At 40.8% G+C, this 26409-nt stretch overlaps 1 protein-coding gene across 4 annotated transcripts in view; it reads right to left on the reverse strand.

Moving 5' to 3' along the window:
- The window catches only part of POU2F1 (POU class 2 homeobox 1), a 208780-nt gene extending 183406 nt beyond the window's left edge, over window positions 1–25374 (reverse strand). For all 4 annotated transcript variants that reach the window (XR_004249289.2, XR_009214595.1, XM_032161096.2 and 1 more), the window contains exon 1: window positions 25296–25374. Coding sequence is in view for 2 of the 4 variants with exons in the window: in XM_032161096.2 (XP_032016987.1) it covers window positions 25296–25356 (61 nt within the window). In the remaining 2 variants the exon portion in view is untranslated. The remainder of the gene's footprint in view (window positions 1–25295) is intronic.
- Window positions 25375–26409: the final 1035 nt, after the last annotated feature.

Raw genomic sequence — 26409 nt, forward strand, 5'->3', positions numbered from 1 at the left:
TCGGGTGCCTGAGGCAGGAGAATAGCTTGAACCGGGTAGGCGGAGGTTGCAGTGAGCTGAGATCACACCATTGCACTCCAGCCTGGGGAACAAGAGCAAAACTCCGTCTCAAAGAAAAAAAAAAAAACAAACCATTAGCCGGGCATGGTGGTGTGCACCTGTGGTCCCAGCTACTCAGGAGGTTGAGGTGGGAGGATCACTTGAGCCCAAGGAGGTAAAGGCTGCAGTGAGCCATGATCATGCCACTTGCACTCCAGTGGGTGACAGAGCGAGACCCTGTCTCAAACAAACAAACAAACAAAGAAATTTGAGTCACATAATAGCTTTTAGCCATTTTTAACAACCATTCTAAAAACTGTTACTCAAAATTTCATTTTTAGAGTTGATTTCTAGAGTTTCCCATAAGGTAACATACAAAGATCCTTTAAAAAAAAGTTTCACTGAAGAGCACAGATTTTTTAAAAAGTTTTATTTCTGCTTTGCAAGAATATGCTCCTACTCTCCTCTCTCAGACTTCTTATTTTTTCTAAAATTCACTACTGTTCCTGTCATAGTTGTGTTACTTCCTAAAAGATGTTACTAGAAGACAGCTATGTAGTATTAAGATCCCTCTCTCCAGAAATTGATGTTGACAAAAAGGGGAGGCTTTCCTGATTTTACCTGCACTCCCCATATATAGGCTTCCAAGGCCCAAGATCTTATCCTACAGAAGAACTTTTTAAGGAAGGTATTATATCTCCCATACATGTTCCACCAATGTAACATACATTTAGATGAGCAGTTCTCTAATTTTTGGGTGTCAGGGCTCCTGTATGCTTTTAAAGCTTACTGAAGGCTTTTCAGTAGGTAGGTCATAGGTGAATTTCTAAGATGGCCATCCAATGATTCATGAACCCCTGCTATTTGTACCCTTGTGTAGCCCCTTCCCCTTGAGTGTGGGTGGACCAAGTGACTTGCTTCTAATAAACAGAATCCTGAAAAAGGGATGAGATGTCACTTCTGCGATTAGGTTACAAAAGCTGTGACTCTGTCTTGCTAATACTCCTTTCCAGCTGGAACACTATCTGGCTCTTCTCATGTGCTTGCTCTGAAGCAAGCCAGAGAAGTCCACATGGCAAGGAATGGAGAGTAGCCTCTGGCCAACTGCCAGGAAGAAACCAGGGTCCTCGGTTCGACCGCCAGTAAGGAACTGAGTCCAGTCAACAACTATGTGAGTGAGCTTGGGAGCATATGCCTCCCCCGTTGAACCTTCAGATGAGGCTGTATCTCTGACCAATATCTTAAATGCAGCCTTGTGAGGACCCAACTGAGCCATGCCCAGATGCCTGACCCACAAAAACTCTCTCCTTCCTTTACATGTTATCTTCTAATCTAAAATGTACTCCCAGTTCCAAAGTTCCTGAGTCCATATTCTCACACCGCTCCAGCCATTTGACTCTGTAAGCCTTTTACTACAGGAAGGACCTTTTGCTATCTCAGGTGTCCTGTGCTCAGGATTCTCAGAGGCAGGATGAGTAGCAGATTGGCGACATGATTTAGAGTATGGGCAGACATGGCGCAGTCTACTCTCGGTCCATTATCCATATTTGTGGAGGGCAGGTACAGATAAGAGGGGAAAAAAACAAATGGCTCTATAGAACAGCTGCTGAAATCTGGGTCCTGTACTATATTTATCAGTATGTTTATCATATATTTATCAGTATGTTTGTGATAGTGGTCATGATGCTAATTACATGGGACATGTTACAATGAAGGCTGTCAATCCTGAAACTTAATTCAAGAAAACAGTTTAGGCCGAGCGTGATGGCTCAAGCCTGTAATCCCAGCACTTTGGGGGGCCGAGGTGGGTGGATCATCTGAGGTTAGGAGTTCGAGACCAGCCTGGCCAACATGGCAAAACCCCATCTCTAATAAAAATACAAAAATTAGCTGGGCATGGTGGCGCAAGCCTGTAATCCCAGCTACTCGGGAGGCTGAGGCAGAAGAATCGCTTGAACCTGGGAGGCGGAGGTTGCAGGGAGCCAAGATCACGCCACCGCACTCCAGACTGGGCGACAAGAGCGAGACACCGTCTCAAAAAAAAAAATAATAAATTAAAAAAATAAATTTATACCTGTTCATACTTACTTTTTCACTTTGAGAGTTCCAAGTCATTAAAAGGTTTGAAGATAATAAGAAATAGCTTACATAAATCGACAGATTCCAATGTGCTCAGCAATTTATATACATTATCTCACTTAATCCTAAACACAGCTACATGAGGAAGGACTTTTACAGTTAACTTCTCAGAGCCTAGATTTTCTTAAGTGCCTAAAGCAATGCCTAATACAATAAGCACTGAAATATTCGTTGAAGGAATAAAGCTACTGGTCAGTTATTGAAACATTAACCTGTCAGATTCCTAGGCCAGTATTCTTAATTACCATGCAATAACGTTCCAAGTAAAAATATAAAACAGAGATATGAGTAGAAAGAGATGAGCATACAGTTATGTAGTGGCACTAAAGAACAGTAGATTCTGTCTCAATTAGTAGACACTTGCTGAAAATTCAACTGAGTTAATAAAGGTAGAATTCATTTTGGGAAACGAAGGAAATAAGAAAGCGGGGGAGAGAGGCAGGTGGAAGGAGGGGGAGGGAGAGAGGGAGAGAGGGAGAATGAGAATACACGTATGTCTGTATACACTGTGTATGATTAATAGTTTTCTGAATTTTGCCCATACATATACAGATACAGCATTTATCCTATGCAAAAGGAGACATTATAAACACATCACTGTATCTGAAGTATCATTTTCATAGCAAGGCAGTAAGTTACAAACTCTGGAAGGTTCTTCATTTCTTGTTACTTTGCTAGTAAAAACAACATCTCACAATATGGAAAGTTTCACCCATATAAACAGGTTAAGCTGTGACTCCTGATTCGGGCTAATTTTACATAAAAGGTAAATAGGTAAAATTATGCCATGGAAGAAGGCATACATTTGCTTCTCTCAACTATCTCAGGGCAAAATCTTGTCAATTCTATAGCTGGATCATCCTGTGAGATGTGCTCAAACACTTAGTGCTTCAATGCGTCACCATGGTGAGAAAGCTGTTCTTAGAGTCTTTCTGTGATTTGGGTTTCTTACACCATGTTTTTCAAGTACCAGCTTTATAGCTTTGCAGAATCATCAAAGGCAACAGGTCCTTCTATGTGTCTGTAACAGGAAACACACACACTTTCCAAAGGTATCCACTTCCTCTTGATTCTCTTCTATCACTGCTCATAGTGCTGAAATTTTCATGCATAGCATTTATTTTTCGACTGTCACTAAACGGGCCGAACAACTCAAAATTGCCTGCGGCCTTGCAAACTCTGAAAACCAAAAGTATTAATATTGGTGCTTCTTAGTTAAACCATAATTAATGTTCACAATTACTTAATAAAAGTGTAAATGAACAAGCAGAACTTGGATGCTTCATCATCTTTAAAAATATTTTAGCACCCAACAGGTAACTTAGGTCCAAAATCCTGATAAAAGCAATTTGCAAAAACAAAGCATTTCTACCATAAATATCTTCCTTAACCAAAGCATTGTTTTAGGCACTTAAGAAAACTTAGGCTCCGAGAACTCTAAAAATCCTTCCTCACATAGCTGTGTTTGTGATTAAATTAAATAATGTGTCCTTCCTTTAGTCAACTAAAGTTAGCATGAAAACTGGAATCAAAACCCTTAAATTATTTTTAACACCACCACTTTCCAGTTGTTAACTTTTTGAAATTACCTGACTTCGTTGTACCTCAGTTTTCTACACCTATAAAACACGTAACAATGATGCCTACATCATAAGTGTTGACGTGAAGATTAAATGAGACAATTCATGTAAAACATTAGAATAGTGCTTAGCATACCAAATGGGCTTAATAGGTGTTAATTAATATGCCTAATATTATAAACAAGCAAGTACAGTAATAAAAATAAACTGGAAAATTTGTTATTTTATATTGCCGAGAACCATTCCATCTTAAGCTAATACAAGTGAAGGTGTATGCTGATTAATCCTTCATCACACGCAACAAATCGTGCTGTCAATTTCTTTATCCATTGAAAAATTGCTTTCAAATTCTCGAAACAGCATCACTTCATCAGCTGAAGTAACATTTTGCTGGCATCACTGTTTACAGCCCAATAGTAGCTAGAATCAAGGTTCCTGATTAATTCCTTCCTTTTAAAACAAAATATTTAGTTATTTCACCTGGCACTAAAAAAAAAGATTCTATAGACCTCTTTGAGTCATGTCCTTAAGAAGACAAATAGGTTATAACAGAAGACATCATTCTGCTAAGGTTATTGCTTTACACTGGCAAATGAGAGGAAGATGTGTAAAGTAGGAGAGGAGAGTTATCTCCTGGGTGAGAACTTTTTCAGTTTCTTTATTTTTATTTATTTATTTATTTTGAGATGGAGTTTCGCTCTTGTTGCCCTGGCTGGAGTGCAATGGTGTGATCTTGGCTCACGGCAACCTCCGCCTCCCAGGTTCAAGCGATTCTCCCGTCTCAGCCTCCCGAGCAGCTGGGATTACAGGTATGCTGGGATTACAGGCATGCGCCACCACATCAGGCTAATTTTGTAATTTTGTATTTTTAGCAGAGACGGGGTTTCTCCATGTTGGTCAGGCTAGTCTCGAACTCCCAACCTCAGGTAATCCGCCCGCCTCAGCCTCCCAAAGTGCTGGGAGCCACTGCGCCCCGCCTTTTCAGATAATTTCATTACAGAACAAGGTGTCCCCAAAGCAAAGGTTTCAGAAGCTGGGTTCTGAATGGATTTCCACATAGAAATAATGTTGGCAAACCTCTAGGGAAGGGCTTCAAACCAACTGTAAAAGGTGAACTTCACTGGGACACCAAAGGCATATATTAAATATGTTTGTGCAGAAGCACAAGAAAAAATGAACTAAAACAATAGTAGATTTTCAGTTATCTAGGGAACACTTATCTTGGAAGAAACTAACAGTTTCCACACAAACTTAGGCTAAGTATAAGCTCATCATCATTTATCTGTTGTCCTGTGTGTTAAATCAGGAACAGCAGGAATCCCTTCTCTATTTATTTCATTATTTTACATATTTTTTCCACCTTTAAAGTAGTAAAATTACCCACAAGCATATAAAAAACGCTTCCTCAATTACCTCTAAAACAATGGCCAGTATTCAACTCTATTCTTTTTTCTAATATTTTAATTTCTTCATTGCCATACCAAAGCATACATTTTGTAATTCTTCATCCTTTTGTTTTATATCAGACTTAAAGAAGGTTCTGTCTTTACAGTAGAGGCTTTTAGTCAGGGTTCATATCTTCACAGCCCTTATTCTACATGAATTGACTATTCACACACTTCGACTACTGGGATATTTGTTATGTACTACTAATGTCTAAGAGAACTTGATATAGTAAGAAAAATTATCCCTCTATGTTCCATACAGGCTAATACTTTTCTACCATATACTATGTTAATTTTATTTGTAGAGTCTTTCAGAAGGCAGAACCGTAAATATTTTATATAGTTAAATCTATCAATCTTTTCCTTTTATGACATTTGAGTTGTGTGTCATGTCAAAAAAGCCTTTCCATAAAGTCCTATTCATAGCTTAAAGAAAAAAAAAAAAGCCTATCCATCCCTAAAACTAAATAAAAATTATTTGTATTTTTGTCTTAGTATTTTTCTGAGTTTTTCTTTGAACAGTCTAATCTTTAATCTCTCCACCATTCTTTTTTGTGTACGGTGTAAAGTATAACCCTGACATACATTTTTTCTGTTTTTCAAATGGATGGCCAGCCGACTGTCCCAACACCACCTGGCCCTTCTACCTAAAATGTCAATTTCAACCATTCCGAGCACCTAAACTCTAGCTTAATGCTGAGAGGAAACTTTCATGTCTGTATTAAAGTGATCACTTTTCAAGTATATTGTTGTTCAAGAGGCTATGTATTCTGCTTTTAGCATTCCCAGCACTTGCTAGAATGAGCATAAAAGTGAGGGTTGGGGTGGGAGTATCAAATTTGACTACAATGTCAAAATACAACCATTAAGCCACTAAAGCAGTTACAATGTGTATGTATACCTGTGGTACGAATTAAAATTACCCCTTGAACTGCTGCCCATGGACAGCACTTTTATGTAAGTTCTTTTACTCTTGTAAAGCGGTGGCATCTATACCAGATAAGCACTGTATTTATTATAACCAGGAGTTAATTACGTCTTGATAGCATGGCAAAAAATGATATGGGGAGTGAAGATTCACAGATATTCCAAATTTAAACTGTATCTCCTTATTTAAAAATACTTTTAAAGTAGACTATTTAATCTAGTGTTCTTTTTCTGTCAGTTGACAAATGGTATGTCAGAAAAAGAACACTAGGTTAAATGACTGAATGACTGAAACTGACATTTTTGGTAGAAGGGACAGGTAGTGTTAGGACAGTTGGCTGTCCACCTGGGGGGAAAAGAAGTTTGCCAGGGTTACACCTTACACCATACACAAAAAAGAATGGTGGAGAAAAGATTAAAGGTTAAAGATTTTTAGAGTGTCTGCCTGGATTCAGAATAGGAAAGGGGAGCCTAGAGAACAAAACTTTTCAGGATGTGCCCTGCACTGTTTAGGGCAAAGTACACTCTAGCCAGCCATCTGAGTAGCCAACTAGTCTCCCTGAACAACATGAAAATCTTATCGCTCTACCTTCAATGATGTGCACCAACAAATGTAATTTCAAACCCAATGCAACCCAGTATTTACTGTGAAAACATTTCTTGATAACCTACCCTATGCCAGTAACCTTGTACTAACTGTGAACAAAACAGGTATTTATGGAAGATTGCCTAAAGAATATGCAGTATCTCCATTCTTCTAATTATTCCAAAATCTTTTCCCTTTTTAGGTCAGACCATTTTGAACAGTCCTCACCCAATATCCTCATCTCCCACCATTTAACTGCCTTAATGAAGGTGCTCTGGTATGACGCATTTGGCCTATAGAAGGGCATTCTGAAATTTGTTGGTGTGTCCACAGTAGGAAGACTGTTGAGGGCACTGTTTATTACATTACATAGGGTCCTGTTTATAAGGCCTCTGAAGAGAAGTTTCCTTCTGATCTTAGTACCAGGAATTGTTGTGCTTTTCTTAAAAGTTTGTTTGTTTTCAAATTTAATGGGCATAAATTGACCAAGTTGTCCTTGTTTGCATCATCTACTAAGAAGTTTATAGAAGTATTTGGGCCCTATTGGAAGTAAATATTAGATTTTTATATTAGGTCTTTTATATTTTTATTTTGCATTTCTTGCCATATAGTTTATAAATCTCTATAAACCAACTTGGGAGACAAAATGAAACAAATGAATAAATGGATAAAATTTACATTAACGCATCTCAAAAAAAATTTTTTCAATTTAAGGGATCAGAAAAAAAGGTCACATGAGAAATCAAGGGAGAAGAAGGATTTTAAGAATATATGGGCTGGGCGTGGTGGCTCACACCTGTGATCCCAGCACTTTGGGAGACAAAGGTGGGCAGATCACTTCAGGTCAGTAGTTCGAGACCAACCTGGCCAACACAGTGAAACCCCATCTGTACTCAGAATACAAAAAAATTAGCCGGGTATGGTGGCACGCACTTATAATCCCAGCTACTCGGGAGGCTGAAGCAGGAGAATCGCTTGAACCCTGGAGGTGGAGGTTGAAGTGAGCCGAGATCACACCACTGCACTCCTGCCTAGGCGACAGAGCAACACTCTGCCAAAAAAAAAAAAAAATATATATATATGGATTTTTATATATATATATATATATGGACTTATATATATATATGGATTTATATATATATATGGATTTATATATATATGGATTTAAAAAATAAAACCAGTAACTCAATTAACTGGCGGAACAGGGGAAGAAGAATTAAGGACAAAAGGGGAAAGAAAAATTAAAGAATACCCCCAAATAATGTATTTGTAGAAATCAGACAAATGGTAGTACAAAATGACTTTGTGTAAACCTAGTCAAGCTTACCATGTAAGTCACAAAATATTTACAAACATTTCTTATTCCACAGACATCACTCAAAATGGTAAAAATAACATACTGACAGTTGAAAAAGAAAACACAGAAATTACTTGATAAAAATGGCCAAAGGGTACCGGAAAAACAACAAAGAAGACCAACAGGGCTGTTACTGTAACCTGTTTCTTTTCTGAGCTCTTTCCTCGTCCATCCCAAATAGTAGGAAAAAAACTTATGCATGCAACAATCTGAATCAATTAACTTCTCAACATTCTAAATAACCCAGCAGAAAGTCTAGGTAGGCGTTTACACTCCCCAACACGCGTAAGTATGTTCTCGTTAGACAGCCTCTCTCCTTCAAGGTCACTGTCATCTTTTCTTACCACTGACAGACTTTACAAGGCTGTCACTGCTGTATGTTAACCCTAGTTCACAAGTATCATCACCATCGAGCCATCTCTACTCAGAAGTTAAGATACCTTCCTCCTTATTGTCAGCTTCCTTAAATTTCTTGCTCCCCAAGTCCCAGAGAATTCCAAGCTTGCTAGGAGGTTAGGCGAAATCCAGCACTGAAAATATTCAGGATTAGTCTTATCATTTCCAAGCCCTTGTATAGGAAACAGACCCCTAGACTGCTAAAACTGTATTATCTTTCCATTTCTCCTTTATTCCTACCTCCCATATATTTGACTTAAAAATTAAAAATGCCTTTAGAGAAAGCAGAGTAAAAAAAAGTATGTTCACTCCAGTTCTCTGCTAAGAGAAACATTTTTGTGCAAGAGTAGGGTATGACTCTCCAGGACCACAGTGCCACAGCTGACCCATCCCTGCCCAGACTCTGCAACCATCCCCTCTCTATAAATGAATAGCTAATAGTGGGATGCAAGTAAAGCATGTGACTGACAGGTAGACAGATCCAAGCTCCACTTGTATCCCTAAGCTACTTCTCCAAAGAGGAATAGGAATTAGCTGCGGGGAAGGAGGTGGGGCAGGCACACGTGGAAGGAGAATATTTAAGAAGTCATAAATTTTCAGGAAAACTACAAGAATTCTGAAACGGCAAAACAGGAAAAATAAATCATTGTTGTACATTTGAAAACTAATGATAAAAGATTTTATACTTAATAAAATTTAATAAGATTTAATTTAATAAAAATTTAATAATAAGATGTCGGCCAGGCGCGGTGGCTCATGTCTGTAATCCCAGCACTTTGGGAGGCCGAGGCAGGTGGATCATGAGGTCAGGAGTTCAACACCTGCCTGGCCAAGATGGTGAAACTCCATCTCTACTAAAAATACAAAAATTGGCCGGGCATGGTGGCAGGCGCCTGTAATCCCAGCTCCTCAGGAGGCTGAGGCAGAGAATTGCTTGAACCTGGGAGGTGGAGGCTGCAGGGAACCGAGATCACACCACTGCACTCCAGCCTGGGCGACAGAGTGAAAGTCTGTCTAAAAAAAAAAAAAAAAGATGTCCAAATTAGAGTAAAAACATTAAAATTAAAGCAATGAGGTGTTTTTCATCAACCTAGGAAAAATTTAAAAGACTAACAGTTAACAGTGCAGGAGAAACTGACACTATTAAATACTGTAGATAAAAAATATAGAGGTACTAAAAGCAACCTGACAACATGTACAAAATTTTTAAATGTGTATATTCTGTTAAAGAAAGTTTATGGGAGACTACTATTTTGGACTAGCCTCCTCCTCTAGGTCTCAGCAGAACAGACCAAACCAGTATTTGGCTTTCTGTTCCTGCATTAATTCACTTAGGATTACGGCTTCCGGCTCCATCCATGTTACTGCAAAGAACATGATTTCATTAAAATGTTTATCTTATTTAAATGAGTGAACTAAAGAATAGAGAGCCATGGGGGAAAAGTGGCAAGTATATAATAGGATATGCACTATGACTCCTTTTTTAAAAATTATGTGTACATGCATGACAGGAGCATGCACACCTAAGAGTGGACATCTGTCTGCAATACATAGGAACAAATCCCAGGAAATGGGCTGAATCACCAAACCAGTCTCGTACTGGTCCTGATAGCATTATGTAACTACTAAGATGTGATTCTAACAGCATAAGCTGGCAATGGCTTTGCCACTATAGTCTAATCGCCTGAAATCATACTTTCCAGCAACACTCATAAATTGTTAATTCTTTCTCAGACTATAGTGATGTTGAGGATGTCTCTCATAACATAAGAGCATTTTCACCAATTCCTTTCTAACTAATGATGATTGGCATATAAGTGTATATGTATAAAATAGTCTGCCAAAACAGCATTCTCCTTGGCCAGAGCATGAAGAAGCAAGTACTCAGAGGGGAGGGAAAGCACTATGAAGAGGAAGGTGGGGGGATTTAGCAATGTAGTGTAAAAGAAAAATTCAGAAACAAACAGCATTAACAACTCAACAAGGTGATGCAGGGCATGATTAAATGAGGTGTGAATGACTGGAAACCAATGCCATGAAATAGCATTCTTCTCATTAGAAACAATAATCAACCGTCATGTTTCCTCAACTGAAAGCTACAGCCCTAGTTTAGTAACAGCTTGGTAGGGGGGAAAGGAAGTGGTCGGTAAAAAGTGGTAAACAAATCCACCTTTTTGCATAATTTGCTTGCATATTAATTTTAAGTCACAACTCATCTGAGAACACTGAAATAGTTTAAATTATGTTTTTATCAAAATAACATGTAAACAGAATAAATCCTAATTTTCTATTTCACCAACTGGGTCACAAAAAAAATACAAATGCTGCTCCAGATGAAAATTATCCCAAGGTTAACATGTGCAATTAGCTTCAGTTTCATATATTTGTTTTAACAGACAGGGTATTGCTCTGTCATCCTGGCTGGAGTACAGTGGCACAATCACAGTTCATCACAGCCTGGAACTGCTGGGCTCAAGAGGTCCTCCTGCTTCGGCATTCAGAGTAGTTAGGACTATAGGCAAGTACCACCATGCTTGGCTAGTATTTTAAATTTTTTTACAGAGAGAGGGTCTCGCTATGTTGCCCAGGCCAGTCTCAAACTCATGGTCTCAAGCAATCCTCTCACCTCAGCCTCCCAAAGTGCTGGGATTACAGGCATGAGCCACCAAGCCTACCCTAAAATACAATTCTTAACAAAAACCCAAAATGTTCAGAATTTATGGGTTACTAGGATCAGCAGTTCGCATACAACCAACTTCAAAAACATTTACAGTCAGCATCTAGAAATCCTGAAAGCTAAGCTAACATTAGATCTGATAATCAATTGTCTGTGTCTCCAAAATGCATTACAGAGATAAGAATGCACAATTGATTCTACAGCACACAATCTGGACCTGGGAACTTTACAAAACACTGAGGTTAAACTCAGAATAACAGATGTTAAATCTATAGATCCCAACAGTGGAAATTCTGCAATCCCCCAATTCCACTTGATATATTCTTCATCATTCCACTGGCTTGAAGCAGAAATTAATGGGTAAGAGCCTGATAATGATCTTAACTGCCTACTGCCATAATCAAAACAGAGACCTAGGTGTGCCACTTAGCCTCTTTAAGCCTCGGTTTCCTAACCTGAAAGATAGGATAACAATACACACCACATGGGAGTCACTGTAATTAACATAAATGCATGTAAAGCATTTAGTACAATAACTGGCACAAAGACTTGATAAATGTTATTGCTGTTGTTACTAGGAATCAATATATTTATTGAAAAGTATGGAACCTTGTCCACAATTTCCAACTGTGGACTTGTCGCTAAAAAGTACAAAGATCATGCAAATAGCCTCATAATATGAAAATCATCTTTGGCTCTTCAGCTAAATCTCATTCTTCCTGAACCAGCTATGCTGAACTTTGGTTCCTTGAAAGTGCTGTGTTTTCATTAGTTTCAAGAATTGTATGTGCAGTCATGCATCACTTAACGATGCTATGTCATTAGACGATTTTGTCATTGTGTGATCACAGAGCATATTTACACAAACCCAAATGGTATAGCCTACTATATACCTAAGCTGTATGGTATAGCCTGTTGCTCCTAGACTACACACCTGTACAGCGTGTTACTCGACTGTTGTACTGCAGGCATCCTAACACAATGTTAAGTATTTGTGTATTTAAAAATCTCTAGGCCAGGCACAGGGGCTCATATCTGTAATCCCAGCACTTTGGGAGGCCAAGCCAAGAGCACTGCTTGAGTCCAGGAGTTGAAGACCAGCCTGGGCAACAAGGCGAAACCCCGTCTCTACAAAAAAAAAAAAAAAAAAAAAATCAGCTGGGTATGGGTGCATGCACCTGTGGTACCAGCTCTTCAGGAGGCTAAGGTAAGAGGATCATCTGAGCCCTGGAAGGTAGAAGCTGCAGTCACTGCACTCCAGCCTGGGTGACAGGGCTAGACCCTATTTAAAAAAAAAAAATTAATTAAAAAATAAAAATATTTAAACATAGAAAAAGTACAGTTAAAAACATGGTATAAAAGATTTAAAAATGGTATACCTGTAGAGGGCACTTACCTGAATGGGCTTGCAAGACTGGAAGTTGCTTTGGGTGAGTCAATGAATGACGAGCGAGCGAATGTGACGGCCTACAGCATTACTGTACACTACTATACACTTTAAAAACACCATATACTTAGACTACACTAAATTTATAAGAAAAAAAGTCTGTGTTCAATAATAAATTAACTAGCTTACTGTAACTTTTTTTTTTTTTTTTTTGAGATGGAGTCTCACACTCTGTCGCCCAGGCTGGAGTGCAGTGGCGCGATCTCAGCTCACTGCAACCTCCACTTCACGGGTTCAAGCGATTCTCCTGCCTCTCCTGAGTAGCTGGGATTATGGGTGTGTGCCACCACACCCAGCTAATTTTTGTATCTTTAGTAGAGATGGGGTTTCACCATGTTGGCCAGGCTGGTCTCGAACTCCTGACCTCAGGTGATCCGCCCATCTCGGCCTCCCAAAGCGTTCGGATTACAGGCGTGAGCCACCGCGCTCGGCCTACTGTAACTTTACTTTATAAGCTTTAAAATGTTAAAAACTTTTTGACTCTTGTAATAACAGTTTCAAACATTGTACAGTTGTACAAAAAATTTTTCTTTATATCCTTATTCTATAAGCTTTAATCTATTTAAATTTTTAAAATTTTTACCTTTTAAATGTTTTTGTTAACAACTAAGACACAAACACGGACATCAGCCTAGGCTCACACAGGGTCAGGATCATTACAATGTCACTAGGAGATATGAATGTTTCAGTTCTGTTATAATCTTATGGGACTGCCATTGTATACTGGTCCATAGACTGAGAAGTCAGTATGCGGTAGATGATTGTACAGCTGACCCTCGAACAAAATGGGTATGAACTGTGTGGGTCCACTTAAATCAGGTTTTTTCAATCACACGCAAATTAAAAATACAGAATTCACGGGATGCAAACAGCTCATATTCACAGGGGCTCTGAGGCCCAGGGGCCAGGCACACTTTTCACATACTCGGGTTCCACAGGGCCTGCTGCAGCAGTTAGGCATGTGCAGATTTTGATATTGGTGTGTGTGTGTTGGCGGAGGAGGAGGCACGGGTGGGGAATCCTGGAACCAATCCCCTTGTGGTATGCCCCTATGTATAATGAGGGATGTCTGAGATGTCTGCATAGTGTTCCCTTTGCTCAGAACATTTTCAATCCCACTTCTCACTCCCAGGCCTTGAACTGATTAATTCCTATTCATCTTTCACATCTCATTGTAAACATGATATCCTCAGAGCTCCCCTTCCCAAATCCTCTTGTCCAGATTAACAGTCCTCACCTTATCCTCCTGGGGTACTTCAAACCTCCCGTATTCTACTCATTAAACTACAACCAGTGTTACTTAATGTATGATTTCCCCAACAGACCAATATACACTTTGAGAGGGCAGAAATGGTATCTTATTCATTACTCTACCACCAGTGCTCAGTACATTACAAGGAGCAGAAGCTCTATAAATATTTGTTGAATTAAATGAATGCAGAAAGACTGGCCATATTGGTTCATCATAATCTAGTTTTTATTCACACTGAGTACCACAATTATTGATAAGCTTACTACCTTTGTTCATTCGAATTCTAATAGGATGTTTCAAGTTTAAAGTGTAAATCCCATCTTCAGTACTACCTACTGCATAAAATTTAGCTCTCCTACTAGGACAGGACCAAGCTTATCATGTTCTGTATTTTTAATAAATCTTTAGGTACTCAGATGAAAGCCGAACTGATAAAAATATATGTTATATTTACTGGTCTTCACCCAAAAGATGTTTCTGAATAATTCCAGTTTAAAAAGGAAAAAAAAAGTATGAAAACTATTTATCTAGCCCAGCCCATAATTTTATCAATAAGAATCCTATGGGTTGGAAAAGTTTAGTGATTTATTCAGGATCAGAAAGCTATTATAGTTAATGCTAAAAGCAGAATAAGGATCCAAGTCTCCTAATTCTCAGTCTGTCTTTCCAGTATAGGGCCTTTCTGGTGCATTAACTGAAAACCATTATTCAAGGTATGTTAAGCAATAAATAATCTTGAAGTGCAACAAGTAATCATTTAATGTTATCAAATCACCTGTAGAGCTTTTTTAAAGTATGGATTTTCAGACCTCTACTGTATTAGAAATTGGGCCTTCTTATGTTGAAAAAGTTCCATGGGTGACTCTTGTCACCCATGGTGACAAAGATTGAGAACCACTAATTCCATCAACCAAGCATTCATTATTTGTTAAATGTCTAGGCCTACTCTGCCCCTACCAATATGTTCCTGCACTCAAGGCTCTTAGACAAGATTTACTTACATAATCAATTAGAGAAGAAAATAGGACTGTCTATAATGAAGTGCTGAATTGGGTAACTGAACACAAATTAAGTGCTCATCTCAGAGAAAGTACGACAGGAGCTCAGATTTAACAGATGGCTATTTGTGGAGACAAAGAAATGGACAGACAGGTCCCTTAAGATAAATAAGGACAAAAGTTTTCAAGTTATGACCAGCAGAAGTCCTAAGGATCCTGTGAAAGTGCCTCAAAAGCTACTGTGGAAAGGAGGAGGAAAATGCTTTTCTTGCTCCAATATCCAATTTTAATCAGAACAGCTCCACTTTTGCCTTTAAAAAAGAACACCAAAGGCTTTTAAAAGTTTGAGATCCCTTATTTTACAAGTGTAATTAAAAAAAAAATCCATGGTGAAGTAACTTGTCCTAAAGTTACAAAGCTAATTAGTGACAGAGAAGCCAGGTCTCTGAACCCCCGGGTACCTTTTTTCACTCTACTATACCATACACCATGGCCTTCCAATGGAGGAAAAAGTGTGAGTAAAGGTTCTCACACAATGTCCCAAACACATTGGCCTGACCAAAACACTGGGTGCACTTTCAGGTCATGTGTCTCAAATTGGGATTGGGGTTGCAAGGATGGTAATGGGAGAAAGGCTCAGGCAAGTCTCAGGATAAATTATAGCCATCCTCCCAAGATAGATCTTCAAATTTTAGGGACATTTCATTAAAAATTAAAATCTGATAATATGCTGTATTTGTGGTAGAAATGGACAATAAGGGAACTTCCTTGATGGAATTGTTGAGTCATGCTATTTAAGGAAGTAGTAAAGATAAGAATGCACAGGCAAGGGTAGGGGCTAGATAACAGAATGCCCTGAAATCAAGGTAAGTTGTATTTGCTTCAATGCAACACCTCCACTGTATAAAGTTTTCAGAAGAGTACTAGGAGTGTCCATTCCTCCTAAGATGCTGGCTGCACCAAAAAATGAACAACCTACAGTCAGGTGCCCCACAGAATCCATCAGCTGCTAAAGATTCTGCTTCTCTACAGCAGCATAAGTAATAAAATTCCTGATATTACTCCTGTGCTCATGTAAGAAAAACTATTACAGAGTTACTTTAAAAATGCTTCTGCTATCAATTTGATACTCCCCACAGCATCCCTCTAACACTGGTATTATCACCATCGTATTGTTGAAGGAAATAACCTTAGAAGACAGTGCCCAAAGCCAAAATGAGATATCTAGAATTTACAATGTTCAGATTCAATACTCAGTCCACAAGCACAGTGGCATGAGCATAAATCTCAACCCTAGTATTAATGTTTATCAAACATTTAATTCACTAAAAAATTTTCAATTTTCACAAGGAATCTACAACCTAATAAGACCCACCCAAACATGTCTCAAATGACATGTCAAAGTGAATTCACTGACTTACTCCCCAAATGGCTCCTTCTCCCAACATCCCTACATCTGCTTATGGTAATGCTCTTTTCTGGATAACCTAAACTCAAAACCTTGATAATCTCTTTGCATCTAATTAGCTGCTAAACACTTTAAGGGCTCTGATCATGGCACTGTCCACAACAAAAAAAAAAATTAAGAAAAAAAAAAATGCAGTGACTTCCTACTACCTAGCAAATAAAATCCAAACTCTTACACCAACACAAAGGATTCAGAGCTTTCCACAATAGAGCCCCAAAGTGCCTTAATACACAGCCTAAATAATAGCTAACCTGGAAGTCTTGTTATTACTCACACTTAATGCTTATAAAAACACATGACCTGGAGAAAGTCACTTAATCTGAGTTTTATTTTACTCAACTATAAAATGGGTATAGTAACGCTTGCCTGAAAGGACTGAGGTTATGAAAATAAGAATGTGGCTATAAATTTTAAAGTACTGTAAAAATACAGACATTATCATTATGTCATGGTTATGGTAATATTATTTATACCTGCCTTGCTCCAGAAAGGATGTAAGGTGGCCCACATAAGATAAAAAGAGTTTAAAGATGGAAGCAATAAAAGAAATAAAAACAAATGTATGGACAAAAAATTGATCTACTAATCAGGCTAAAAGAAATGTAAACCTAATTACCTATGCATGTGCTTCTCAGGTTAATAATTTGACCTAAACACTGTAGTTTGATTTGAAAAGGAAACTAAGTCAATTAGACAATTCAGTGTCCATAAGACTAAAAACAAATAGTTTCTACTGTAAAGGCCAGGCAAGAATTTCTCCCAAAGGTCCTTATTCCATGTAATGTAATTGGACAATATCCTCAACACCTTTATCATGGCTTATCTATTTCATAAATCATTAGACTGAAAGTCTCCTGAGGTCAAGTAGTTTTTAAATTATGTTTGTATCTCTAGTAGCACCTACAGTAATTAGTTAATAAACCAAATACCTCTATACACTGGTTTCTATGGATCTAATCTCTCCCTTCCAATTTCAAACCATCCTGCACACCACATTACTCCTAACATACCATTTTTATCACATCAGTCCCTATTTCAAAATCCTCCAACAGCTTTCCTGCACATAGAACAAATGCTTCCTCATTCTTTACCTATACATCACAATGTTGAACACAACCTCCCCTTCAATGGCCTTCTCTGTATTCCCATTCCTCTCAATTCTTTTTGCCCTTTTAAAGCTCGGTTTAGAAGTCTCACCTTCTACATAAAGCCTTCTCTGACTGACAGCAATGGGGCAGGAGGAGAGACTGGGAGGTGGGAGAAAGTTGTAAGTCTTGTGTTCTTATCTGTTACTGAACAGTTAAGTGACTGTGGGCAAGTTACTAAACCATTGTGAGAATATTTCCTCATCTGTGAAGCAAAAGCTTTAGGAAAGATTATATCTAAATTACCTTACAGCTATAATATATTCTAGGATGCTCTGGCTCTTTCAAACTTGGACACACTCTGATCTATTCTCCGATCTTCATTATCTGTTACATATTTTAATATGTAATTATATACATTGTTTTTCAATTTTTCCTGCTTAAGTAAACATACAAACTCCTCCACAGCAGTCATATTTCCTTGTTATCCCCAAAGACTATAGGCATAGGACCGGGTACATAGCAGATACCTTTTATAAACTAGGATGGTAACTATTTTAAAACATTAATTATGATATTGCTTGCTGCAGTATGAATCAGCCAAAAAAGGCTATATTTTTCATTAAGCAGACCACTAAAATAAGTGTACTAGAACAAGAAAACACCTAAGTCAGTTTTCCATATAAAAATACATTCCCTTTAAGGCATGAGTGCAACTCCATTAAGGTAATCATGTGTTTAAGCACAAATGAGTCTTTTAACACACAGCATATTGTTCATTTTCCAGCCATTCCTGTTTGTATCTTCTATTGCAAAGAGAAAGTTCAACCGGGGGGGGGGGGGAACCTGCCATAATAATTATTATTATTGATTTAATTTCATATACCATTTCTATATTCCAACATAAAAAGCATAGTTACAAAGAATTATGAAATAAATAATGTGATAAATTGCACTTGCTATGATTTTCAATATTGAAGACTTAGTAAAGCTACTACAAACACTTAGCTTTGTGCAATGTGAACACTGGCTGTTAAAAAAAAAGTTAGTATAATGCATCCTCTCCGGATAAATGTCCAGGAGTTCCAGTAGTTTAAAAGAAATCTGGGCCAGGTGTGGTAGCTCATGCCTGTAGTCCCAGCACTTGGGTAGGCCACAGTAGGACTGCTTAAGCCCAGGAGTTTGAGACTAGCCTAGGCAACATAGCAAGACCCCATCTCTTAAAAAAAATTAAAAATAAGAGAAAATAAATAAAAGATAATCTGATAAATCTAGAGGTTTGCTGATTCTTCTTTTGCTCAATTACTAGTCCTGTCAGCAAATGTAGGCAACACTGAAATCTTGAGTGCTTGCTTAACTGGAAATAAATAAATAAATAAAACCCAAAAACAAAAGAGCTCTATTAGTCACTGAGTATACAAAGATATCAATGCTCAAAAAATTCACACCCCATAGTAAAAACACACAGAACCCCATAACCACATGCACTGTATGCAAGGAGCATCTTCAAATCAGAAGTTCTGAAACTCAAGACAATTCTCACATTCCAAATTCTAAACATACTGTAAATGGATCAAGTAAGTCAGGCAATAGCTCTACTCACGCTATTTTTGTTTCCATTGTTATTACTGCTTAAATAGTTTATAAGAGCTCATCACCTGTTTATAACACAGAAATATTTCAGTACAAAACAAACCAATTTATTTCTAAGAAGAATTAAAATCTACAGTTATTCAATTATCTTTACTTATGAAATGTCAATAATGCACAAAAATGTCCGGCAAAAGATGCATAAGGAAACTGCTATTCTCTGTGAACCTTATTATCCCTTTCAACCACTCAAAAGGATATTTACATCCTTTAAGCAACACAGTTAAGAATTAAGCAAAATGGTGACCCAAAGTTACCCCAAAAAAAGGAAAAGGAAAAAATTCATGCAGAAAGGGTATAGAAATTCAAAGCAGATACGTCACTGAATCAAATCAACAGCTTTCAACTTTAACGCCCAAGAAATAGTACATTTGCTCAGGCATTTAGCATTTAAGGAGGGATCAGAAACAAGAACATGGATGACCACAAAGGGGCATGTTTTGTTTGTGACTTGGTCTGTTCCCTAAACACAAATTATCTGAATAGTTCTAAATTCAAATGCAATCACTTTCATTAGGAAAAACACATTCCTGCTTAAAATCAGGCTTCATAGCAAGTCTTTACTAATCACAAAAACTGTGTAATTAACACAATTATATAAAGGCAAATTAATGAGTCACACAACATTATTATTTTTTTTTTTTTGAGACGGAGTCTCGCTCTGTCGCCCAGGCTGGAGTGCAGTGGCACAATCTCGGCTCACTGCAAGCTCCGCCTCCCGGGTTCACGCCATTCTCCTGCCTCAGCCTGCCACCACGCCCAGCTAATTTTTTGTATTTTTAGTAGAGAGGGGGTTTCACCATGGTCTCGATCTCCTGACCTTGTGATCCGCCCGCCTCGGCCTCCCAAAGTGCTGGGATTACAAGCATGAGCCACCGCACCCAGCCACAACATTATTTTTAATGGTGCTTGAAAGACTAATATGCAAAGATTACAACTATGGGGTTTCAACATTAAAAAACAAAACAAAAATAACAAGACAATCACTACTACATAATATTACAGTCTTCCAAGTACAAAGGAAACATTCATGAAAATGAGTGACCAGCTGGGAGCGGTGGCTCACGCCTGTAATCCCAGCACTTTGGGAGGCCGAGGTGGGTGGATCACCTGAGGTCGGGAGTTCGAGACCAGCCTGACCAATATGGAGAAACCCTGTCTCTACTAAAAATACAAAATCAGCTGGGCATGGTGGCACATGCCTGTAATCCCAGCTACTCGGGAGGCTGAGGCAGGAGAAGCGCTTGAACCTGGGAGGCGGAGGTTGCGGTGAGCCGAGATCGTGCCATTGCACTCCAGCCTGGGCAATAAGAGTGAACTCCATCTCAAAAAAAAAAAAAAAAAGAAAATGAGTGACCAACTTAAAAAACACAAATAAATTCAAGATGAAGCAATACAGATTCAAGAAACAGGTCAAATATTTCAATTTTTAATAGAAAATACTTAAAGATAACATACAAATTTCCACTTCTGTTATTTTAGAACCACCTGCCTAAGATATTCAAGGCTCTATTAAACATCTTTGGTGGCTCGAGAAGAGCAATGTAATATTTTGAGCCCTGAACTTATTCCAAAATCCACTAACCAGATGAATGGCAGATTGACAATTACTTCAAACTAGGCAGCAATGAAACACATTTACACTGCTTTATACTACCCATTGATGTAGAGAATAGTAAATTTAAAATATGGCAGAACACTACACACCTGAATTCATTTGAACCTGAATAATAGCCACAGTTTATTTTTTCCTTGTCTACTGGGATTTTTGACAATGACAAAATGAAAGGAATTACAAACTAATTTGAGGGAAGAGGTTAAAAACTGCTTTTACAGTAATGGTTTGGAAGCAGAACAGTCCTTTAGAAATCAAAAACAGTTGGTAAGCTGTCACATGAATTTTCAAGACCTTGATTCAAAAGTATCATTGTAATTAATAGGTGGGCGAGTTAAGAAAGTGACAATGGGCTGGGCATGGTGGCTCACGCCTGTAATCCAGCACTTTGGGAGGCCGAGGCGGGTGGATCACTTGAGGTCAGGAGTTCGAGACCAGCCTGGCCAACACGGTGAAACCCCGCCTCTACAAAAAATACAAAAGTTAGCCAGGCGTCACGGCGCGTGCCTGTAGTCCCAGCTACTCAGGAGGCTGAGGCAGGAGAATCGCTGGAACCCAGGAGGCAGAGGTTGCAGTGAGCCGAGATCGCACCACTGCACTCCAGCCTGGGAGACAGAGCAAGACTCTGTCTGGGGAAAAAAAAAAAAAAAAAAAGAAAGTGACAATGGATTTCCTAGAAATACGCAGGAAACTACTTGACAGATGCAAAAGGAGACAGGCAGGTTATAAACTCATGTGGGTTCAAAACTAACCTAAAATACTCTAACAAAATTGGATCACAAATTCAGGTTAGAAATAAAGCAATTTTATCACATTCTCAGGGAATTTTAATCATCACCTTAAAATAAACTAATAATTAAAAATATGAGAAATAAAAATATGAGAAATGGAAAATTTCTCATAAAAATATGAGAATGAAAAATATGAGAAATACAAGAAAATCTATTGTCAAAAATTCTAAGTGCAATCACTATGTTGCAATAGAACAATTTTAAAAATCACTAATCAATCAAAACAAAATGAACAAACTTGTCCAGACTAAGATAAATCCAAAAGGAATTCTCAATTTTTTTTAAAAAATCTGTTTTAAAAGCACATGCTTTCCTGTAAGTATTCTACCTTATTTTCAACATTATCATTTCCACCTAAAAGAATACACAGCCCTCATTCTCAACTCTGCTTTATTCACTGAAATGGATTCTAAGGCAAATAGTCTCTCCATTAGCCTAAGCCATGCTCTGATTAAGAAACACAGTTTCTTATAAAAGTTTGGGGCATCACAACAAACATATCTAAAATAAGCATTTATATGGGTCACTTCTATGATTGTATCTATCTAAAACCCAAATACTCCATTTGAGAATTTTGAGGAAATGAATTTTTACAATAGCATTAAAAGTGAACCAAAATATAAGGCCAGTTAACAACATCCATCCTTTTCTGCATTACAAAAACTGTAACAGTGAAATTTTGCTTGTAAAATTCAATGTACATTTTATCATTTTGTATAAAATATCTACGGCCTCAGTAGTGGTTAAATTGCAGCTATAAAGGAAATTGTCCCGAGATAAATGGTTTCCCTATGAGAAGGCTTCACTGCTACACTTCACCTCAGGACAATAAATCAAATTAACTGCACCTTGTCCTCTGTCCAATGACATCATCAGTTTGACCACATCTTGGGAAACGGGTGCAAAAACATATGCTATTTAAGGCATGAAATTATATTGCTGCTTTTTGTCCATCTGACCTCATACTTCAGGTCTCTGAAGCAGTCATTCACCTGAAGGTTCTCTTAAAACCTACAGATTTTTTTTTTCCTGCTGCATTCAGGGCCTGCCTACCGTGAGTGAAAGAAGAAAAATGGTGAGAACTGGTTATTTGAAATTAGCTTGCGTTTAGTCCATCAAACCTAGAATTTTGTTACAAATTAAACTGAAGACCAGTGTCCCACAAAATACATAGCTAGCCACTCACCAAAATATCTTAACATAATTTGAAAGGTTTAACACATTAGTGTTAAACCCCACTCCTCTAATACTTCGCTCAACTATGCAGTGGTAAACATCCACCAATGAGAGGCAACACCAGTCGCACTCACACTCACATACACTCCTACACAAAATAAAAATGTTAAAGAAAATTTTACCACAAGAAAGACCAAAAATCAAAATTACTGTTTCCTCTAAACAGTAAAAGTTAATCTGCCTCTCACAAGCCAACTGTCCTAAGTCTAGATAAAACACAAAATCAATTCTGACAACTTAAACAGGAGGGGCGGGTGTGCTGGGAGGAGAATAAGTTCCAAGATCAGGGTAAACGCAATGCCTATGTTTATTCTTCTCTTTTCACTCATTTAACCATGACACAAATACTCAAAGAAAACATAACCCCATTTTTTGTTTTCAGTAGTGCTACAATTAAAATAAGCAAGTCTATGACAATGATAGCACAAAATTAACGTCAGCTCCATTTTAAATTAGAATGAAGATGTTAGAAAGGGAGCACCACACCAAGAAATTATGAAAGTGTTGTTAATTGTAATTTCTAATATTTAGCTACTCCACAACTCCTAGAGGAAAAAAAAAAAGTGTCAGTTTTAAAAATACTGCAGATCTTTACAAAGCCTTAAAGTATTTAACATGGGGGTGGGGAGCAACCGGGGTACCTATCCCCAAAACAAAGTGATTTGGATTAAACCAAAATAGATTTCATAGGCTCTGAAAATGAAATACACGACAGATTTTTCCCTCTAGGCCCAATACTACTGCAAACTATAAGAAACTCTTTTTAAGAGAAAACAAACCATTACAGAGTTGATACTTAGCTAGGAGCTGTTTTAATGCTAGTAAAGCCCCAAGAGAGTTTGTTTTGCCCGCGGAGGAGGGGAAAGTGTGTGGATGTTGGTGGAGGTAGTCATTTTGGTTATTAGTAAATAAATCAAGCAGCAGAGAACATGAGGCCTAGGCAACTGCTAGGGAAGCCAAGGCCTAGCTTCCCCCGTCTCTTCCCAGCACGGCCTGGGTTTGATCTCAGAGCCCTGTGGATTGCCAAGGAAAAAAAAAAGAATCATATCGAACCACAAAAGCACATGGGGCGAATGTAAAATATAAACACGGCGTTGGGCTGTGAGTGGCTGTTATTAAAGGTCTGAATTACTAAACATGAGAGGCGGGGAAAGCCGGGCGGCCATTTCAATAATATAAACCTCCCCGAATTAGACATTATTCAAATGAGAAGAGGTTCGGCTGAGCAAAGAGTAAAGACGACCCAGTACCCAGCGAGAAAACACCGCCACAGAAGAAGGGAGGGGGATCCCCGTCCCTCCCCACCGACTCCCAACAGGAGAGAGGAAATTGAGAATACGATCAACTTGTCAGGCCAGCCCATTCTGGGGCAGGAGGGCAGCCCTTTACATCCAAGTTCTCGGGAGGCCTCTGGGCGCTTCTGGGGCCTCGGAGCTAAAGGCCCCGGAGGGCCACCCGCCCCGTGCGTCCTGGTCAGGCGCAGGGGGGGGGGGAACGGGGGGGGGGCAGCGGGGAGGGGCAAAGGGAGACGGAGGTCAGACCACGCCAGGCACCTCCAGCCCAACTCGCCCGGGAAGCCCCGGCCGACAACGCAAAGGGGCTGCCGACCGCCGGCCTGGGGCGCGCGGGCCGCCCCAGAGGACATCCCCTCGGAAGGAACTTGCCCCAAGGACTCCTTCCAATCCAGTCCACCCTCCAGGGAGGCGACGCAGACCCCTGCGCGGGTTCTCCACCCCCGCCGCCCCTGGCCACCTCGCAGCGCCCACGACCGCTCACCCCAACCCACCTAGAGAGCAGGCCTGGCTTGGGTCAGGCCACCACGCCGGGGACCAGTGGGGCGCGGCCGAGGTGCCCGGGGCCGTGACCCCCGGGCTCAGCCCCGCTTGGACCCCCGTGCGGTGGCGGGGCGCGGGCAGGGAGCTCTCCCCGTACGCACCCCCGGTTGCCCTGAGGGCCGCCCCGCAAGGCGAGCAGCGCCCCCCCGCCCGGGCCCGCTCCCGGGGGAAGACGCGTGCGGGTGTCCGGCCGCCGGGGTCCGCTCCGGCCCCGCCACCTCCCCGGCATTGTGCTCGCCGCCGCCTCCATCCCCCTCCACGCCCCCCACCCCGCGCCCGCCCGGCCCCGGCCGCCCGCCCGCCCGCGCCCTACTGCGCCCCGCAGGCCCAGCAGCTATGAATATGTAAAATGTCTTTATTGTCCTCTCTCTCTGCCCCGGCCCCGCCGCGGACCCGCTCGGGTTCGGGCACCGCGGCTAGGAGGCGGCAGCGGCGGCGGCGGCCGGCGGAGGAGGAGGAGGAGGAGGAGGGCCGGTGCCGACGGGCGGGCGGCGAGCGGCGGCGGCGGCGGCGGGGTGGGCCGGGGGCAGGAGGAGGGCAGTGGATCGCAGCCCCCTTTGCCCCTTGTCTTCCCCCCTCCGCCTGGCCGCTCCGAGCCTCTATCCCCCTCCGTTCGGCGCCCGGCGGGGGCTCCGTGCTCCCCGGACCCCCATCTCCCCGCCGTTAATTATAATAATCCTGAGTACTAATAAATTATGCTAAGTCGCGGGGGGGGGCAGCAGGAGCCGGGGTTGAGTATGAATATGAATATGTAAAATGCTGTAATGATTACCTGCTGCTGCTGCCGCCGCGGCTGAACTCTCATCTTGACTCGCTGCTCCTCCGTCCGCCATTTTGAATATTTTAACCAAAATCGCCCGGTCGATAAACCCTCCCTCGCTCTGGCTCCCCTCCCCCCTCCCGCCCTGCCTGCCTCCTCCCTCCTCTCCGCCCCCTCCCGCTCCTTCCTCTCCCCGGGCGCGCGCCAGGGGGCGCGCGAGGCCGGCTCTGTTCGCCCCGGCCCCTTCAGAAGAGCTCCACCCCCTTCCCGCGCTCTGAGCACGCGCCTTCGGGCCGCTGTGGCCCTTCGGTAGCTAAAACAGCGCCCTCAACCTGCCAGGCACGCTGTCGCTTCATTTTTCGTCTCGGCTCTGCGCATGCGCGCCTTTCTTCTGCCGCCACAAGTGTGGCCGGCGCATGCGCTCCCTCTAGCTTAGAACCAGATTATATAGTTCCCTGGGCGCCTGTGTCTTCTTACACTTCTCCCTTTTCCTCCCGCCTTGCTTCCCTCCTGGCTTCGCTTCGGTCTCCCCCAGTGGCCTGTGGCATTGTAAAAGCAGGGCAAGGAGCACAGCGGCCAGAAACGTGGGGGCGCGTGGAAGGGCAGTGAGCGGTCCGCGTGCCCTGTGCTCCGCACTTTCTTCAGGCTTTCCGCGCAGTTGAAACATTGGCAACAATGAAGAAACCGCTCCTCGCTAGGTAATTTCCGGCCCTCTGGGCAGGTAGGGGCGGAAGCGACAGCCGCGGGGTGCCGGGCATGAGGCACCTGCTGAGCCACACGCGGGCCTCCCGCTCTAAATTTGAATCCGAGCTAATCCCCGCCCCCGGCTCTGGCAATGCGGGAGGCCCGGCCCCGGCAAACGCGAGGGGGAGTGTCGTGTGATTGTTTTAATTAGCCCTAAATCTCTTCTGCTCTACTTGCTTCTAACGCCAGGCTGGCTTCCTCGGGAGCTAGGCGTCTTATTAAGTCGCTAATTTCCGCCCTACCCTTCCTTTCTGCCTTCACGCCTCTCTAACGCCGCTCCCCCCGATCGAAACAGACCCCATCTTCTGAGGCTTCCCCCCACTTCTTCCCGCCTTGGAACACCTTTTAAAACCTAGCAGTAAGCTGATGACTAATAAAAATG

This window comes from Hylobates moloch, unplaced genomic scaffold (assembly GCF_009828535.3).
Source record: "Hylobates moloch isolate HMO894 unplaced genomic scaffold, HMol_V3 SCAFFOLD_8, whole genome shotgun sequence".
In the NCBI taxonomy this organism is placed as follows: domain Eukaryota; kingdom Metazoa; phylum Chordata; class Mammalia; order Primates; family Hylobatidae; genus Hylobates; species Hylobates moloch.